This window comes from Pygoscelis adeliae, unplaced genomic scaffold (assembly GCF_000699105.1).
Source record: "Pygoscelis adeliae isolate BGI_AS28 unplaced genomic scaffold, ASM69910v1 Scaffold160, whole genome shotgun sequence".
Lineage (NCBI taxonomy): Eukaryota > Metazoa > Chordata > Aves > Sphenisciformes > Spheniscidae > Pygoscelis > Pygoscelis adeliae.
The window spans coordinates 2,569,467-2,585,708 of NW_008824035.1; the positions used below are offsets into that span (position 1 = coordinate 2,569,467).

General features: G+C 39.8%; 1 protein-coding gene across 1 annotated transcript in view; it reads left to right on the top strand.

Moving 5' to 3' along the window:
* The window catches only part of SPATS2L (spermatogenesis associated, serine-rich 2-like), a 64,923-nt gene extending 49,506 nt beyond the window's left edge, over nt 1–15,417 (top strand). The window contains 6 exon segments of the mRNA XM_009331600.1: nt 5,092–5,150; nt 8,598–8,707; nt 9,271–9,373; nt 12,558–12,778; nt 13,979–14,080; nt 14,083–15,417. Coding sequence (XP_009329875.1) covers nt 5,092–5,150; nt 8,598–8,707; nt 9,271–9,373; nt 12,558–12,778; nt 13,979–14,080; nt 14,083–14,376 — 889 coding nt within the window. The 3' untranslated portion in view covers nt 14,377–15,417.
* Nucleotides 15,418–16,242: the final 825 nt, after the last annotated feature.

Sequence of the window (16,242 nt, forward strand, 5' to 3'; positions counted from 1 at the left end):
AGGGTACCCATGAAAAAATAGCTCTTTCCCCCTTCTAGATGAAGAGCCCTGCTGCAGTCATTCAGAATGCCACAGCTGACGCTGTCTTCCTCAGGCTCCAACACAGCATTCATTCTCAAACTGTGCACAAAGCTGGTTCAGGGGAGAGTGAAGGTCATAAAACACCTCAAGGAGAAAATTGGTATTTTGAGGGGTTTAACGGGGTTTTGAAAGGACTCATTTGAATTACACTCTTAACAGTAACCTCTGCCATGCAGCTGTGGCTTACCTTTGTGAGTTGTGTCAGCATGTTTGCCTCCATGTCAGCTTGGTCTTTTTATTTCCCCATCTCTTCAGGGACAATAGGTTTATCATAATGCCTAGAAGGAGGTAGAAGGAAAGAGAAGATTCTGGTCATCTGGAACCCTTCTGTTTCTCATCAGTAAAGCTATAAATCAGCCAGCCTGGCAATCTGAAGCAGCTTTTCTGAAGAGGCACTTAACTTTAATCATTATAGTGGGATTTTGGGGTATTGCAGCTGACTGAAAATATCTTTTCTTTTTCACTGTGCAAGCACTAAATTTCATGCAGTAAACTGGAGGAAGATTAATTTGTTTCCACTAATGTCAGAACAAATTTGGAATTTGTTCTGAGTATGAAACTGTGAAATGAGGCAGCTGTCAGCATAACTTACCCCTGTCATTGCTGTGCTGGCAACTCATTGCAGCTGGGCATTTGCAGCTCTTTTCCCATTGTATAGTAGTGTAAATTCTGCCAGCCTGCGTAAGTCCAAGGCATGAGTACTGTCCATTTGACCAGGAATAGGAGACTTATGCTCTTGCCTTCAGAATTGCTTCAGCAAAATGAATTCTAGAGAGGTGCTGTCTCTCCTGCTGCATCTCATACCTCTACAGCATGACCACTGGCTGCATCCTGGCCCTGTTTGCATGTCCTCTACATTAAGCCTCTGACTTGCTGTGTTCCTTCAACAAAATTGTCTCCTTCCTGAACCCCTCCTCAAAACTTCGTCTGGATATTAAAATCAAACAGTGCTGAATCCTGTGCTCCAAACTACAGATATTCACATGCGGTGAACAATGATACGATGCTGATAGCTAGAGTTTGGTACCCAGGCCCTGATCCTGAAAAAGCGAGGGGTAAGAGAAGAACAGAATCGGTCCTTTCAGAAGAGAGGTGTTGCAAAGAGAGACAGAAAAGAAAGAGGTAGTAGGGTTACTCTGTCTTGGCTCAGCATCAGTCATGGAGTATAAGACTCACTTGATTCAGATCTGTCCTTGAGCCTGGTGAATGGGAGAAGGGAGCTGAGTCCCAGTATTTGCTCCAGTGAGTATTATAAATGTATCATAAAAACCTGAACACTTACAGCAGAACTGGCAAATACTACTACAGCAGGGGATCCTACAGGCTGATGATTAGGGCATGGATTCAGGTACATTCAGAGAGGAAAGTGGTGGTGCTGAGTTGTGTGTTTGTCACAGGAGTCTCAAATGGTATATGGAATATACTCAAGTGCTGATGTTGGAGGCAAGGAGAAGGGATGGCTGAAGCCTGATAGAATGTTAGTGCTGGGAGTAATCAGAAAAAATTGATAAGGGTATGACCTCTCCAGAACCTCAGCTAAAGAAGCATGTTTATGACTTCAACCCTGGTTCCTAGCATCTATAGAAGACCCAAGCATAACTAGAGGGGAAGGAATTAGCAGAACGTTTTCCCTGAGGTGTCTTTAGATCTGAAATGTGTTCTGTTCCTTGCTCTGCTACAGCCCAAATCTGGTGATACGTGAGTGTGCAGAAAGTTTCTCTAGCACCCAGTATCCAGTTGTCCACAGCACACCACTGGCTGCAGGCTGTGCACTTGATACCAGCTTGATATAACATATATAATATGTTAGCACTGTGGTCTGATCATGATCATCCTGTTGAGCTGAGTAGGGCATTATTCCAGAAAATACATTAAAACCAGTTAAACTTCTCATGAGTTAAGAAGCTGTTCCTCTTGAGCGGCTCTCTAAGCTTCATGAGAAAACAGTGGGATCTTAGCAGGAAAAAGAGACAAAATTTGATCCATTGATTTTTCCATGGTGTTCTTGTCCTTTCTTCTTCTATATCTGTTAGCATTTAGTTTTCTTTTTGTATTTGTTTTGTTTTTTTCTTTTTTTTTCCAATCCAGATTTCCAGCTTTCTCTGTAATTTTTTTTGTTTATAGCTTTGCCAAGTTCTTGATGGAGGAGGAGTTCGTCAGTTTTGCACTGATCTATGTGACTAGAAAGGAATCAAATTGATTTCTATTCTGTTTCCTTAATCATTGACCCTTATGTGAACTAAGAAGAAACATAGTATTTCCTAGTGCTTGTTGACCTATGACATTCCTAAAGAAATGTTAACTTCACCCATTATTCCATGACATGTGGTAGTTCATGATTTCCAAGCTGAGAAATGTGGCGGTATGCTTCCAGATGAGAATTAGTACGTTCCTTTCCATTTGTCGAGAGAGAGAGCATCCATGTCCTCAGCTGGACATTAGTTAGTACAGCTGCATTGTCTTCAGGGAAGGGCAACCCCATGAAGATCTGTCCGTTAAAGAAACTTAGTTTATCACATTAACTAGTCTCATACTGACAAAGGCACCAAACACATTTTCTCTTGTTTTATTCTGTAGTTTTCCCAATGTTAGTTTGTAGTTACAAGAGAAGTACTTAGGTAGTTGTTCTCCATCAAATTCATCAGAGTCCTGGCCTCTGCTACTACAACATCCAAATGCTTTCCTGAAATGTTCATCAGAGACCACTAAAACATTAGGAAAACTGTCTAGTAAACAGATGAGATCTGACTATAAAATATGATAGATATAGGACTGCTATGGCCTTGTTCTCATTCCGGTATTAAAAGTGTTTTTATTTGGCATCAAAATAAAATGTTAGGGGCCAAGCAGTTTAGCAAGGATCTGTTGTTGGAGTGGGAAGAGGACAGTCATAGAATGAACTGGGCCAAAACATAGATCTGATGAGCTCTGCTGTTGTGAGCTTGTTGCCTGAATATTTTTTCCAGCCAAAAGTTTATATAATCCATGTAGTACACTAGGGAGGCACTTTTATAACAGAGACAGCAAAAGCGAAAACGTGCAGACTTTTTAAATTTAGGGGAAAATACTAAAGACCATTAAAATCTCTTTTTTTTGTGGAGGGTAGAAACAGGTGAGAACTTACAAGACTCATTTCAGCCACCTGCTGTGAAAGCCAAGGAAGTTTATTACACCGTGTAGTTACAAAAGCTAATTGAAAATAGATTAATTCTGAAAAGCTATCACTATTTAGATTAGCAAGCTGGAATCATCACCTGCCTATTTGGAGTCCATGCTTAATGCTTATGCCTGGAGAATACTGAGGCCCAACTGGAACAAGTGTGTCCTTTCATTGCAAGAGTATGCCTCTTAACTGATTTGCTCTACCGTAAAAAACATTTCTGTTTTATTTCCTCTGGTGTGTAGGTCACACTAAATTGATCTGGCAGGCCAAGACAATATTTTTAGTCTTGTTTATATGTATGAAACAGAAAAATGTGTTACGCTGCAATTTTATTGTCTTGCTGCATCCTTTGCCATCAGCCAACCTGCCTCTGTCCCTCTTGTTGGCTATTGGGAGGCAGCGTGAAGGTAGTAGCCTCTCCTCCTCTAAAGGTGGCATGGTTGAATGGTAAAACCCGAGGGCAAGGACTCTGCAGAACTTCTGTTGGAAACCTCCTGTATGAGCTCGGTTAATTTACGGGAAGATTTCAAGGAAAGCTGCATGGCACTTGGAACGTGTTCTAGCTGGTAAATTTCTGGTTGAGTCAGCTGTATATCTGCCATGTGTTCCCCATGCTGCCTGCTTCCTAATCTTTCTGTTTTAGTTAACAACCCATCAGCCCTTCTCTTTGTAAGTCTTCTGTCTTTGATTGCTGCCCACTGAACTCCGTAGGATCTTTCCTTTCTTGCTAAGGGCATTCTAGACAAATGTTTTGCTCTTGAGTTTTCTATAATGTCTTCCTTCTGATGGAAGCTAGTTCATATATACCTCAGTGTCTTCACTGGGTACACAAGCTTAGGTTTAAGGATGATTTTACTGAAAGGGTTGAGAACTCCACTCTTCCCTTGAGTGTGTGCCTGGATTTACTCCTGGTGTTTGACCTACTTTTTGTGATTTCTCCCCAGCTGCTTGAGTTTACTCACTTATGCAAACATAAACATTAACATTGGTGATGTTTATTAAATGTGAACATGACTAAGAACAATCTAGTGAGGGGAAAATGGAGTGGCACACCAGAGCACTATCCACTAGAGAGCATTCTGCAGTGCTGTTATTTCACTGAACAATGTCACTGGGTTGATGATGTGAACAATTTACCAGACCCACTGTCTGCTCTCAGTAGACCCACCTGATTGGTTTGTACTTTGACAGCTTAAAAGCACTGTCAGGGATTGCGCACCAGAGATTTGTGAAAGCAGAGGCACACGAGACTTTTTGGAAGGCCAGGTGATAAGTGGAACCACACCTTCCTGGTCCTGAAGAGAATGGGGGGGCAAGGAAGGTGACCTCTGTTATGGAGATACATTAATGCTTATTTACATCACAAACCATTTTCTTGTTTACCCTGACACATTTTGCAAGAATATGTCTATTTAAGGAAGAGAAGTACCTCTTTCCAAATGGCTTTAATTCTGTTTTATTCTTAATATTGCACTGAGCGCTAAGCTGTATTAACCTGGGTAGCAGCAATGGTATATCTTGCGTAATTAGGAAAGACCGTTTAGTCATTTGAGGACTGCTGTGCCCAGGCAGTGCTGAAGAGGTAAATCAGAGTGACTTCCACATCTGTGCAGACACATGGACAGGCCAGGAGATGTTTGTGTAAATCAGCATACACCGATTATCACTAAGTTTTTGTAGTCAGTTTGCCTAGCTGTTTCTTCAGCTTCCATTTTTTTGAGTCTTGTTAATTTCAAAACTGCTAATAACTAAGGTCTGATGTCTTTGTGTAATTATAGCTTTTGATTTTGACAGAGTTCTAGCATGGATTAAATTGTGGTTTTTTTCTTTCTTTTTTCCTTTTTTAGCATCGTAGACAAAGAAGTGTCATTAATGGCAGAAATTGATAAAGTTAAAGAAGAAGCCAGTAAGTAAAAAAAAAAATACGCAGCGTACTTTTGGAATAGTCATGAAACACTTGTTTTGTTTGGCAGAAAATTACACAGTACATAAATTTGGGTAGCAGCATTCCAGCATCTTTCATTGTATACAATCAAGTAAGTCTTTGATGTTCCAGGATAGTTGCTGTATAGTTTCTATCTATAAGGATTGTGCATCAAAGTTTCAATATTATGAAATTAAGGTAAACCAAAAGTTCATATGAAGTTAAATTTAAATGATTTATTTCTTCTGCTTATTTATCAGAGCTTTTTGACCACTTTTTTTCCTCATATTTCTGTGGTTTGTCGATTACTTCATTTCCATTTCTTAATCACTGTTTGCTTGCTTGTATTATATATATATATGAGTTAGAATACTGGAAATTACTAGGGGAATAGGTTATTGCATAGCTTTAAGGGATAGTGATCAAGCTTATGAATTAGAAGAATAAAAAAATCAAAAACCAGCAGTTTACTGGAATCTGTTTTCTTAATAATAATCTGTGGGAGTTGATCTGATTCTAGGCTTTCATGTCATCTGTTTTTTGCATAGGTAAGGTGTATATATAGTCTGGTGGGGGAAAAAAAAAGCAAGATGAGCCATGTGTTAGGATACCACAGTATCTGTCTTATACCCCATTTGAGATACGGTATTCATGGCCCAGTAATCAAGGGGATGTGTTTCAATAGAGAGCGCTAAGCAAGAAACTAAAGAATAACCAAAGTGTTGTTAGAATGATACTTGCCTGGCAGATGAAAATATCACTGCTGTGTATGCATACAATTCTTTTACTGATTTGTGAATTTAAGGTCTTTCCAAGGAGGGTCACAAATATATGTAACATTCTTGAACGCTTCATTTGCATGTAGAACTCCCACTTAGTTCACAAACGTATACTATTTAAATTTTTATTAAAAGAAAAATCTAAATCCTCCATTGCTAGCTAAGTCTCTTGCAGTTGTATATGTTTGAAAACTAAAAGGTATGAGTTGTTACAGCAAAGATTGGCATTAGTTTGTGTTTGGAATTTTGTATGCTAACTTTTCTAGTACTAACATGAAATAGATGTGATTTGGAGTTCTGTGTTATTCTGGGGAGGAGTTGTGGATGGAAACACATCAGCAGCTTTTTGGTTACCTGCAGAGACCAGGTAGCCATAATCAGCTACAGGGCATGCACTCACTCCCAGAAAAACAAATGGTAAAATTCCCACTGATATCAGCAGACATGGATCTAAGCCCTAATTGCATAAACAAAACCACATTTTGAAAATCCACCATCCAGGGCTGATGGTATCATAGCACCCCTTCATTAATCTTGGCCAGGTATAGTAGTAATTTTTGTGGAAAGTAAACCTAATTCTTATCTACGGGTATGTGAAGTGCTGCATTTGCACATGAGAGGTTCTATTTCCCTGCTTTCATGCCGACTCCACGTGTGACACTGGATGGTCCCTGTACCTGTCTTTAACAGTGTGGCTTCTGCTGTCTCTCAAGGCTGTTGTAGGCTTGTAAAGTGCCTTCAGAACTTTAGATGGAAAGTTGTTATAGGACTGTAAGATGCTAACCAAGATTTACATTATTATTTATTTTCACATCTCTTTGCTGCACTGGAGGACTATTTTACAGTGGGTAACCTTACTCTTACTGTCAATACTGGGAAAATTTCCAAATACGATAATTTCAGGGTTTTTTTTAAAAATGGGTATTTGGCTGGCATCTCATGTGGAGATAAGTGCCAGTATGAGATGAGATCATATGGTTTGGGCAGTCACTTCAGCAAAGGGAGTGCTGACCGTGGGGAGAAACAATGTTAGCATTACCTAGAAGAAGCAATAAAGCAGAACTATTGGACAAGGAAAACCAAGGTGCATTTAACCTGATAAAAGTTTCTCAGACTTGTAGACTGTATTCCACAAAAATGAAATTAAAAGATCAGCTAGAGAGATAGATACACACTTGTTCTTAGCATAAGTAATAATGTAGGCACAGATTTACCAACAAGGCTAAAGGAACTGTAGCCACGCTCTGCCTTACCTGCCCTGTATGATACACACTCCTCTATTGTATGGTTTGGTTGCTCCCACACAGCTGTACAGCTGCAGCTCTGTCTCCCAGTGCCTGCTGGACTACGCTGTACTTGGTGAAACACTGGCACAGGTTGCCCAGAGAGGTGGTGGATGCCCCATCCCTGGAAACATTCGAGGTCAGGTTGGACGGGGCTCTGAGCAACCTGATCTAGTTGAAGATGTCCCTGCCCACGGCAGGGGGGTTGGACTAGATGGCCTTTAGAGGTCCCTTCCAACCCAAACTATTCTATGATTCTATAATACTTTCAAAAGAAGGTGCCATCTGATTAAATAAATGACAATGGGTTGAGAAACAAACTCTCTGTGAAATATCATCAATTCTCACCTAAAAAATGCCATTATAAAGTAGAGCCGGTTAGGTGACTTGCCAAGTCTGCTCTGGCAATTTGTGGCAAAAGAAGGCAAAGAAGCCAAAATCTCCACAGCTCTAATGGAGTCTTAGTGGCCTTAGGATAGTTTACAACAACTACCACTCACCCTGCCTGTAGGCACAAGCTCTAGACAAAAGACTATGATTGTTACTCTTTTACATTTAGAGACTATCTTTCCTCTCTGCCATAAGTGCTGATCCCACCGGCCAATTAATCAGTTGTTGCTTTTACATTGAGTCACCATGTAGGTGATAGAGTTTGTATATGTTTAATTTTCCACCAAAATTGTAATGTCGTATTATTCTGCATATAAGTGGACTGTTGCTTTGTGGTTCATCTTTTCCTATAAGAACGTAACTATTCACCTCTTCCTTCTATAAAATATACAAGATGGGCAGTAGTGAATATTTAGTATTTTTTCAAAAAGACTCTTGGCCTTTGTAATATTGCTTTGCTGTAGAAATGGCAACTGTGTATATTCTGGACTTGAAAGCAAAATTGCAATGCCGGTGACTTTAATGTAAATGATATATGAACAGATTTTTTTCAGAGGAACTGAAATAGCCCTCTATAAATAAAATATAGCATGTCTTCAGAAACAGGCTGTTGACTCAATGTAATGCTTCTTTCCATGTCTCCATGGAAGGCTCCCTGATTTTGTGCTTAAAAATAAAGCACTGGAAAACTCAAAACAACATGTCTCTGCCCCTGTTTGTCTAAATGTTGAAGGATTGGTTTAACTTTGATTTTCTGACAGCTATCCCATTTCCAGATCTTTTTCAACATCAGGCAGTTCAGTTAAATATGCTGATTGACTTAATCTGTGCAAGCAGCATACTGGAAGTCCAGCTGAAGTCGGGGGTCTGAGATGTGTATGTTTGTCTCACATGTGATGTGTTAATGCCCAAAGAGTAGTGAATTACAGGGCAGTTTACCTTCCTAGCATTAATTATTGACTATTGGTATTTGGCAGTGGAAATCCTGACTGCTCGGCAGAAGAAAGCTGAGGAGCTGAAGAGACTGACGGACCTAGCCAGTCAGATGGCTGAAGCACAACTGTCTGAACTCAGGGCTGAAATTAAGGTCAGGCATTCACTTCTGCTTGGGTATTTTAGCTGTTTGCATAAATGCCAAGAAAGAGCTGTCACATTAACGTGCCCAGGCTGTTCGTTCCTGCTATGGGCCAAAGGGTAACTAGTTTTCCATGGGGAAAGCATGTCTTCTTAAAGGATTATAGCACCTCTGAGCAGTGTACAGACGCTATCAGAGAAATGTAAGCTACACCTCGTTAAGTGGAGCAGCGGGGAGTTTTGCTGTTTGTGTATCGTTTATCAGACCCAGTTAACAAGTAAACCTGATAGCTTCAGGTTCAGTGATCAAACGCATATAGTCCGGTGAATTGACCCACTTCCCAAGTGCAGGAGCGATCCACCCATCGTTGAGCTGTGAGACATGTAATTTGGTAAGGATGGGAAAATACTTGGTTCTGCATAGAGATCCTGCGTACAGGGCAGGGTCAAGAGTTTGCTTTAAGGATGAGCCTTAAACCTTGATATCTAAGCCAGAACCTTGATTGGTTTCTGTACCATCCATATAGTCTTTTGCTCAGAATGCAAATCACTGTTAACTTGTCTGTATTTTTGCAGCACTTTGTGAGTGAACGGAAATATGATGAAGAGCTGGGCAGGTCTGCCCGATTTTCCTGTGATACAGAACAGCTGAAGACCCAAATTCAGCTCTGTGGAGAAAGTAAGTGCTGGTGCTTTCTCACACCAAAGTTCTCTGAATATAGCGTTCCACATACCTGTTCAGGAAATGCCAGCAGAAACAATGGCATGTGTACTGCCAGTGTGTGTGTGCAGCAAGCCTCACATGAATGGTATATCTGGATGCAGCAGGCTTGCTGAACACGCACAAGTCAACTTTACAGTATGCAACACATTAGACTCACTGCACATGTGCTGCACAGTCCATCTGCATGTGCACAGTGCCCTCTTTGTCAGAGATTTCCAGGTATTACTCAGATCAGTTGGAGTTTTCCATCTAGACAGGATTTCCAAGTGGAAATAAAAGTCAGCTCTGGGGAACACTCAAATTCAGTAATTTGTGAATAGCTAATAAATTGGAAGCTTCTCTGCGTGAGCATAATGTTATGAGACCAATGCAGATCTTTCCTGCTAGGAAGTGACTCCCCAGCTTTGTAACAGTATTTACTGGGTTTTTCAGGAGCTAAAAGTAGTCCCAGATGTTCCTGTTTCCAAATGATCTGCTCTTCTGCTTGGAAATTCAGGTTCATTTTCTGCTCCAAGTATCATGTCCCTGTGCCAAAATACAAGATAGCCTATTTCTCATCTTTGTCGTGCTTTTTTCCCCAAAAAAAGTAAATGCTATAATGCCTTGCCCCAAATGTTACCCTGTCCTATGATATCCCATCAGTACCATTGCTCAGGAGAAAAACTGTTAACACAATACTGAACTAGTGCATCTTGGCGGAAGGAAAACAATTTTGGGAAGAAAGATAATTGATGTTTTTCAAGGAGTTACTAGAAACAGAAAAAAGAAAAAAAAATCACAGTCTGCCAATATGATCTTCTGACCGCACAGCTAAAGAACTGACTCCTTTGAGGCGTAACCGGTTTAATTCATTAGACCGTAAGAATTGCTTTTGCGGAACACTTTGAAGATCCATCTAACCCCATATCCTGTCTCTCATTGAAGCTGACCCAGGATGTTTCAAAGGAAGGCATAAGCTTCCCAGTAATGCATCTAATTGTTCACAGTCGCCTCATAGACTCTAGCTCATACCCTGAAGCTTAAGAGACTGAAAATTCTGTAAGGATTATCCTAACTAGTATAATCACAGCTGCTATTGATACAACCAGAGACTATTTTTTTTAAACTCATTGAACTACTTTCCTAAATAACTTCCAGCTGCAGTTAATTCTGCTAGTTAATTATTTATACCTCATTTCAGCAAAGCATTACTTAAGCATAGTTTGATGCAGACCTGTTGAAATCGGGTCAGTGAAGTCAAAAGAACAGCTATTGGCGGGGAAGCAGTGCCATCTTACAAATGGCTGATAGTGCACTGGCTGTCTGAAGAACTTAGCTCTAACCTGCCCTCAGTGACCTTACATGAGCAGCTCATGCTGTTGGCATGTCTTTGATAGAAACATCTTTTGCACCAAAGAGTTCTTGTTTGGAGCATCTCACAATGAGGCCCATACCCTGCTAGGAGCTGCAAATACCCCTCAAACAGAGATTTTACCAGGCCTATAGCTAAGAACAGCTACTGTTGAAGGCTTTAACGAAAGCAATAACCAAAACCACAGAGCTTGTGCAAAGGAAGGCATGTTCTAGCATGAGAAGAGGGTAGGTAGCATACACTTACAATGAAGGACAGGAAGAAACAAAAATAATTGGACTGGCTTATATCCAGAATGCCCGATGGTGGGTTGTACCCCTTCCTTGTATGTCTTTTTTTTTTTTTAAATACATTTTTATGACAAGCACCTGGATTTTTATACGGGCTTCCATGTGCAGCAGTCTATTTTAGACAAGAGAGAGCAGTAGAATTCAGTGACAGCCGGTCTCACTGAGCTTAGGACAGAAAATTCAGTTCATTATGCAGATCATTGCATTGTTTTTCTGAAGAGGACACCTAGTGGGAGAAATAGCTGATGTTGGCATAAGTGAATAAGAGCCTCAAAAAACCTAACAGATGATGCTCAGTTGCTAAAATTGTTCTGTATCTTCTTTCTCTGTACTAGAAGTGGAAAAATAGAAGTACCTCTTAGATAAAACAACAGGTGTCTCACTGAAGTGAGCCTCTGGTTTGTCATCTGTACCAGAAGGAAAACAGGAAAATTCCATAATCGGGAAAAATCAGAACAGCAAATTAAGATCGAGAACTTTACTTCAACAGCCTCAGAGTTTTCTTTGAGACTGCTGAGGGGCCATTGCACAGAAGCAGGCAGCTTGAAGAGCTTGTGGAAATGCAGAGAGGTGGGAATCAAGGATGTGTTCGGTGCACTTCACATCTAGACGTGGAAGTGGTTAAGAAATCAGGCGGTCTCAAAATACTAAGAACTAGGGAGCAGGAGTATACTGAGATGAGCAATAGTGGTTCCTGATGATGCTGACTGTCATGATCTACATGAAGTGGATTAGTGCATTGCATTCAGTTCCAGTTTTTATAGATATCCATGGTACAGAAGAACCTTTGTTAACCATCTCCTGAGAGAGGAATGAGCAACAGGCACTAGATGTTGGGTTTTTTTTCTTCTTCTTAAAAAATATTTAGACGTACTAAGGAAGCTTTCATAGCTGTTACCTGTGTTGTAGCTAGTACATACATAGACAGCAAACGTCAGCCTCTTCAGCCTTCCATGATCAAAGAATAATTTGGAATCGAATTAGTCTGTGGTGTCTGCAGGCACAATTTCCTTTGACCTCAAGCAGTCGAGAGAGTTACTGGCATATTGGCGCACTCGCTTCCTTCCCCTGTTTCTTCCCTTGTTGCCTGAAGACTCCCATTAGGAGCATTATTGGTAGGACAGCAGTGCGTGGGGCAGTCCTCACAGCACATGTGTTCAGCTCAACTGGTTAAAAGTTCACAAGCAAACCAATAGGTACCACGAATTTAGAAGAGTTTTCTTGGATGACCAAAGCCTAGCTTTCTGCCAGGCTCCTTCCAGTTTTAGCGCAGTTCCACCACATTGGCTCTTTTGTCTCCAAAATTGCTTCACAATGAGGCAGTTTCACAGAAGTAAAATGCTATGGCCTAATTCCAACCCCAATTACATAGCTTACTTCATTATTTAAAGTAAGGCTGGAACAATGCTACCAAAATTAACTGTAAGCAGTGTAAGAATACAGCCTTATGTTTAGATGTTGATTATTTAACTGATAACACAGAATTTTTTTTTAATAGTTTCTCACCCAAAGAACAACTATTCCTCAAGAACACCATGTAGTTCAGTGCTGTCTTCAATGACCTCGCATGCAACAATTGGCAAGCAAAATATGCACACCCGAAAGTCCTCCAGTAATGCCAAGAACTCTGATAATAAAACAGCTAGCACTAAAGTACAAAGTCATCTTTCTTCCAATCCTACAGAATCTTCTTCCCAAGGAATCCCGACAAATAAGCAGGTAAGAAACCAGTTATGAACTAAACTAAATTATTCCAAAAATTTCACAAAAATATGCAGCATTGAAAGTTGTTAATACAAAATCAAATACTCATTTGCAGTCTGTATATTTAATTAATAAGTTTTGAAAATATGCAAGTATATATTTTCCAGCTTCATTTTCAAGGCGGTGTGAACTTACAAGGTGGAAATACCAGAAATGCCATACCAGCAAAGACCGCTGTCTGGTGTTCAGAAGTGACTAGTGGCAGTTAATAGACTGAAAAAGAAAAACCCTCCATAATAGCTAATTGCCCTACATGCTACGATGGAGAAACATTTATTCCTGATCCTTGATGAATGATCAGTTGATGTGCTGTTGAAGCATGATTATTAGATAGACTTTGAAAGTGGAATCCTGCCAGGTTTAAAAGCATATTATTTCAGAAGCTGTATAATATAGCTTATAGTATTGTGCTATATTGGTAGCTATTTCATTATAAGAGCACCTTAGAATGTCCTTGTACTGCTGTGCTTAGGTAAAGCTGCCACTCCAGTTGGTCTGAATTTTGTCCCGGTAGGGATTTTAGGCTCGACTAGGTGCCTGAAGGGAAACATAAGAGCATTACCTAATGTCAGTGCATGTATGGAATCAGCTGCCCTGGCAGTCATGCAAATAAAGCAATTCAGCCACTTCCCACTAAGGATCAAAGCTTCCTCTGAGCAAGATATCACAATGGACATCTCCCCCACCATGTGGATTCTTAAGTTGACTTTATTTTACATGTGAATTTCTGTTCTTCCTGCAGTCTTACTGTAGTATTTACACAATACTTTACTAGGAAAGGTATTTTCATGACTTTGGAAAAAATCAGTCAGTATCAAGTTCTTCAGTGCTTCTTAACTGCTGCTGTTGAGACATCTAGTATTTCATCCCCTTTTCTGTATTCTCTTGAATCATGGCAGATTTTAATTCAGCATCAGTGGTGAACCTGCCATCTATATTTCCAGGCTACTCAGATGTAGCACGTTACTCACAGTTCAGTTTTTAAGTGTTATAAATAGAAAGCTCTGGCAACAATCAAAACTGTGTAGTGCTTTCCCACTCCTAGTTACACTGGAAGTTTTATTCTGCAATTTTTGTTAATTCTAATTGCTGTATTTCTTGTCCTGTTGGAAGGATTCAGATAACCTAACAGTTCTCCAATTTCCTTCTGGGTAGAATGGGCCTTCTAGCCAGAGACGAAGATTCAACCCACAGCACCAAAACATCCGGCTCAATGGATCTCTTAAGTCACAAGGTGCCAGTAATGAGGCAGATCAAAATAAAACTTAAAGAGGAGTTCCAGGTCTGAACACAGAAGACAGCATAACAGCTTCAGATCTAAAAATAAAGGAGCTATGAAAAATCAAGAGCAGTCCGCAACTGCAAGGACCACAGAGAATCCGACACATTCAGAAAAGACCCGACGAAAGCATCATACACCAGACACTGTAGATCACAGGCCTTTCCAAGGCAGTGTTGGCAGGGTGTCGCAATGCAATTTATGTCCTGCAAGGATGGAGGTCTCTGCTGATGCCACTGTTCTTTCAGTGCCAGCTGTGACTTTGGTGGCTTAAAATGTCACGGTGACGGCAGGCAGAGAAATTTAATCTCTTCATTTTAGTTTCTTGCTCGAGATGCTTGTTGGTGAAGAAAGTGTCAGAACATAGTCATTTTAAATCTGTTGCTGCTTAAAACTTATTGGTCTCTTTATTACTTACCTAATTATCAAAATTAATTCATACTTTCGAGGCTTTGCCCAATATGTTCACAGTTATTTTGTCATGACAGTACAGAATCTTACCAAAGCAGCATTTACTACTTAGAAAAATGAAATCTGCATTGGAGAAATGAATTGATAATCAAATTCGTAATAGCAAAAACCTGTTGTAGATCTGTGGTTATACCAGTCAACATTATTGTTTTTTAGAGCAGCCTGTGTTAGAAGGATCCCAGGAAGTCTGTATGCTGTGGTCTGCAATGAAATCAGATAATCTTGTAGAATTTTTCAGCGAATCTCTATACACCTCTTTCTTTCTGTGCGTGTATACACGTACATGCATGCACACTGTATACACAGAGAGTATTGTTATATACAAGAACATTTGAAAAAGCAGTACATTTGATTTTAGCTTATTATTCCATAGTCTGAGATCTTTAAATTCAAGTATAAATTGTATTAAATGTATTACATATTGGTATTTTTCGGTGACAAACTATTTTTATGAGGCTGAGGAAGAACGCTCATTTCTTAAGTTTTTGGAATGTATATAGTCATGGCTATTCAGATGCACAGCCCTATTCTCCATCCTTATCAGCCACTTTTCTATGACTAGTTGGATTTATTTTTTTGCATATGAAAAGTTGCAGGTGTTCTAGACTTGAATCCAAATTATTTTTCTATATTTTTGCTGTAGGAACCATCTGTCCATAATGAGAGCTATGACTAATAAATTTGTTACAGCAACACGCATCAGAATGTGGAGGTACATATTTGAGCAGATACTACATCCTTCCGAGTTTTCTATTAAAATAAAAATCTTACTTAGTCTTAATGTCCTGATTCTGTATTTCAGAAAACCTGTTTCTTCCAAAAAATTAAAATCTTCTTTCTAAAATATTCTGGTGTTTGCTGCTTTGCAATGCCTAACCTTTGTGATCTTATTTGAATTGTATTTGCTTAATTCAACTGGTATCAGTAGGAGGCTTTCAGCTGAGTTTCGACTGGACTAGGCTTTTGCTTTTAGCTAGATTCTAATGCCAGAAGTGCACGGAACAGAACCTTCCCATGAGAGCCGCCCCCATCCTGGACATGCTTTTAATGTAAGTTATTATTTAACATAGTAAGGTGTCAGAATCCAGGCCTGGCATCAAGTGAACTAGTGGCCTAAGTGTCCGAATCAGAAAGGTGTAAAAAGTCAGTAAGAGCAGGGCACTTGAGTATCTTTAAAAGTGTATTCCTAGGTTATTGTTTGCTATTGCTTTTTACCAATTTCCTCTGCCTAATTTCTATTAGCTGACTGCACGCTTCCTTAGTACTGGCTGGTTTACTTTTCCTCTGTGGCCCTTGAAAAATAATCTCAGAGTGTAGAGTGAGGTGCATTCCTTATGGGTGATTTTGATTATTTTTTTCTCTTTATCTGTGTACAGTTTTCCACATGTGAATACTGGTAAAACCTGATTCTAAAAGGCCAATAACTCATCTTCATCTGGAAGAGTGGTGAAAGAAAAATAAACATGCATAGGTAACACTGGCTTTCTTAGCATTGCAAGCACTGCTTCTATTCTAGTTAATTACTTATCACACTTTTAAGCTGAATGTTTTGAGTAAATGGAACTGAAATTCCGGAATCTGTTGTGCACACCCATCAGACAAGTAGCTTTTCAAAATTTATCTGCTGCCTTACAGTTTGACCTGTAACCTCACTCTAAGAGATGTAATT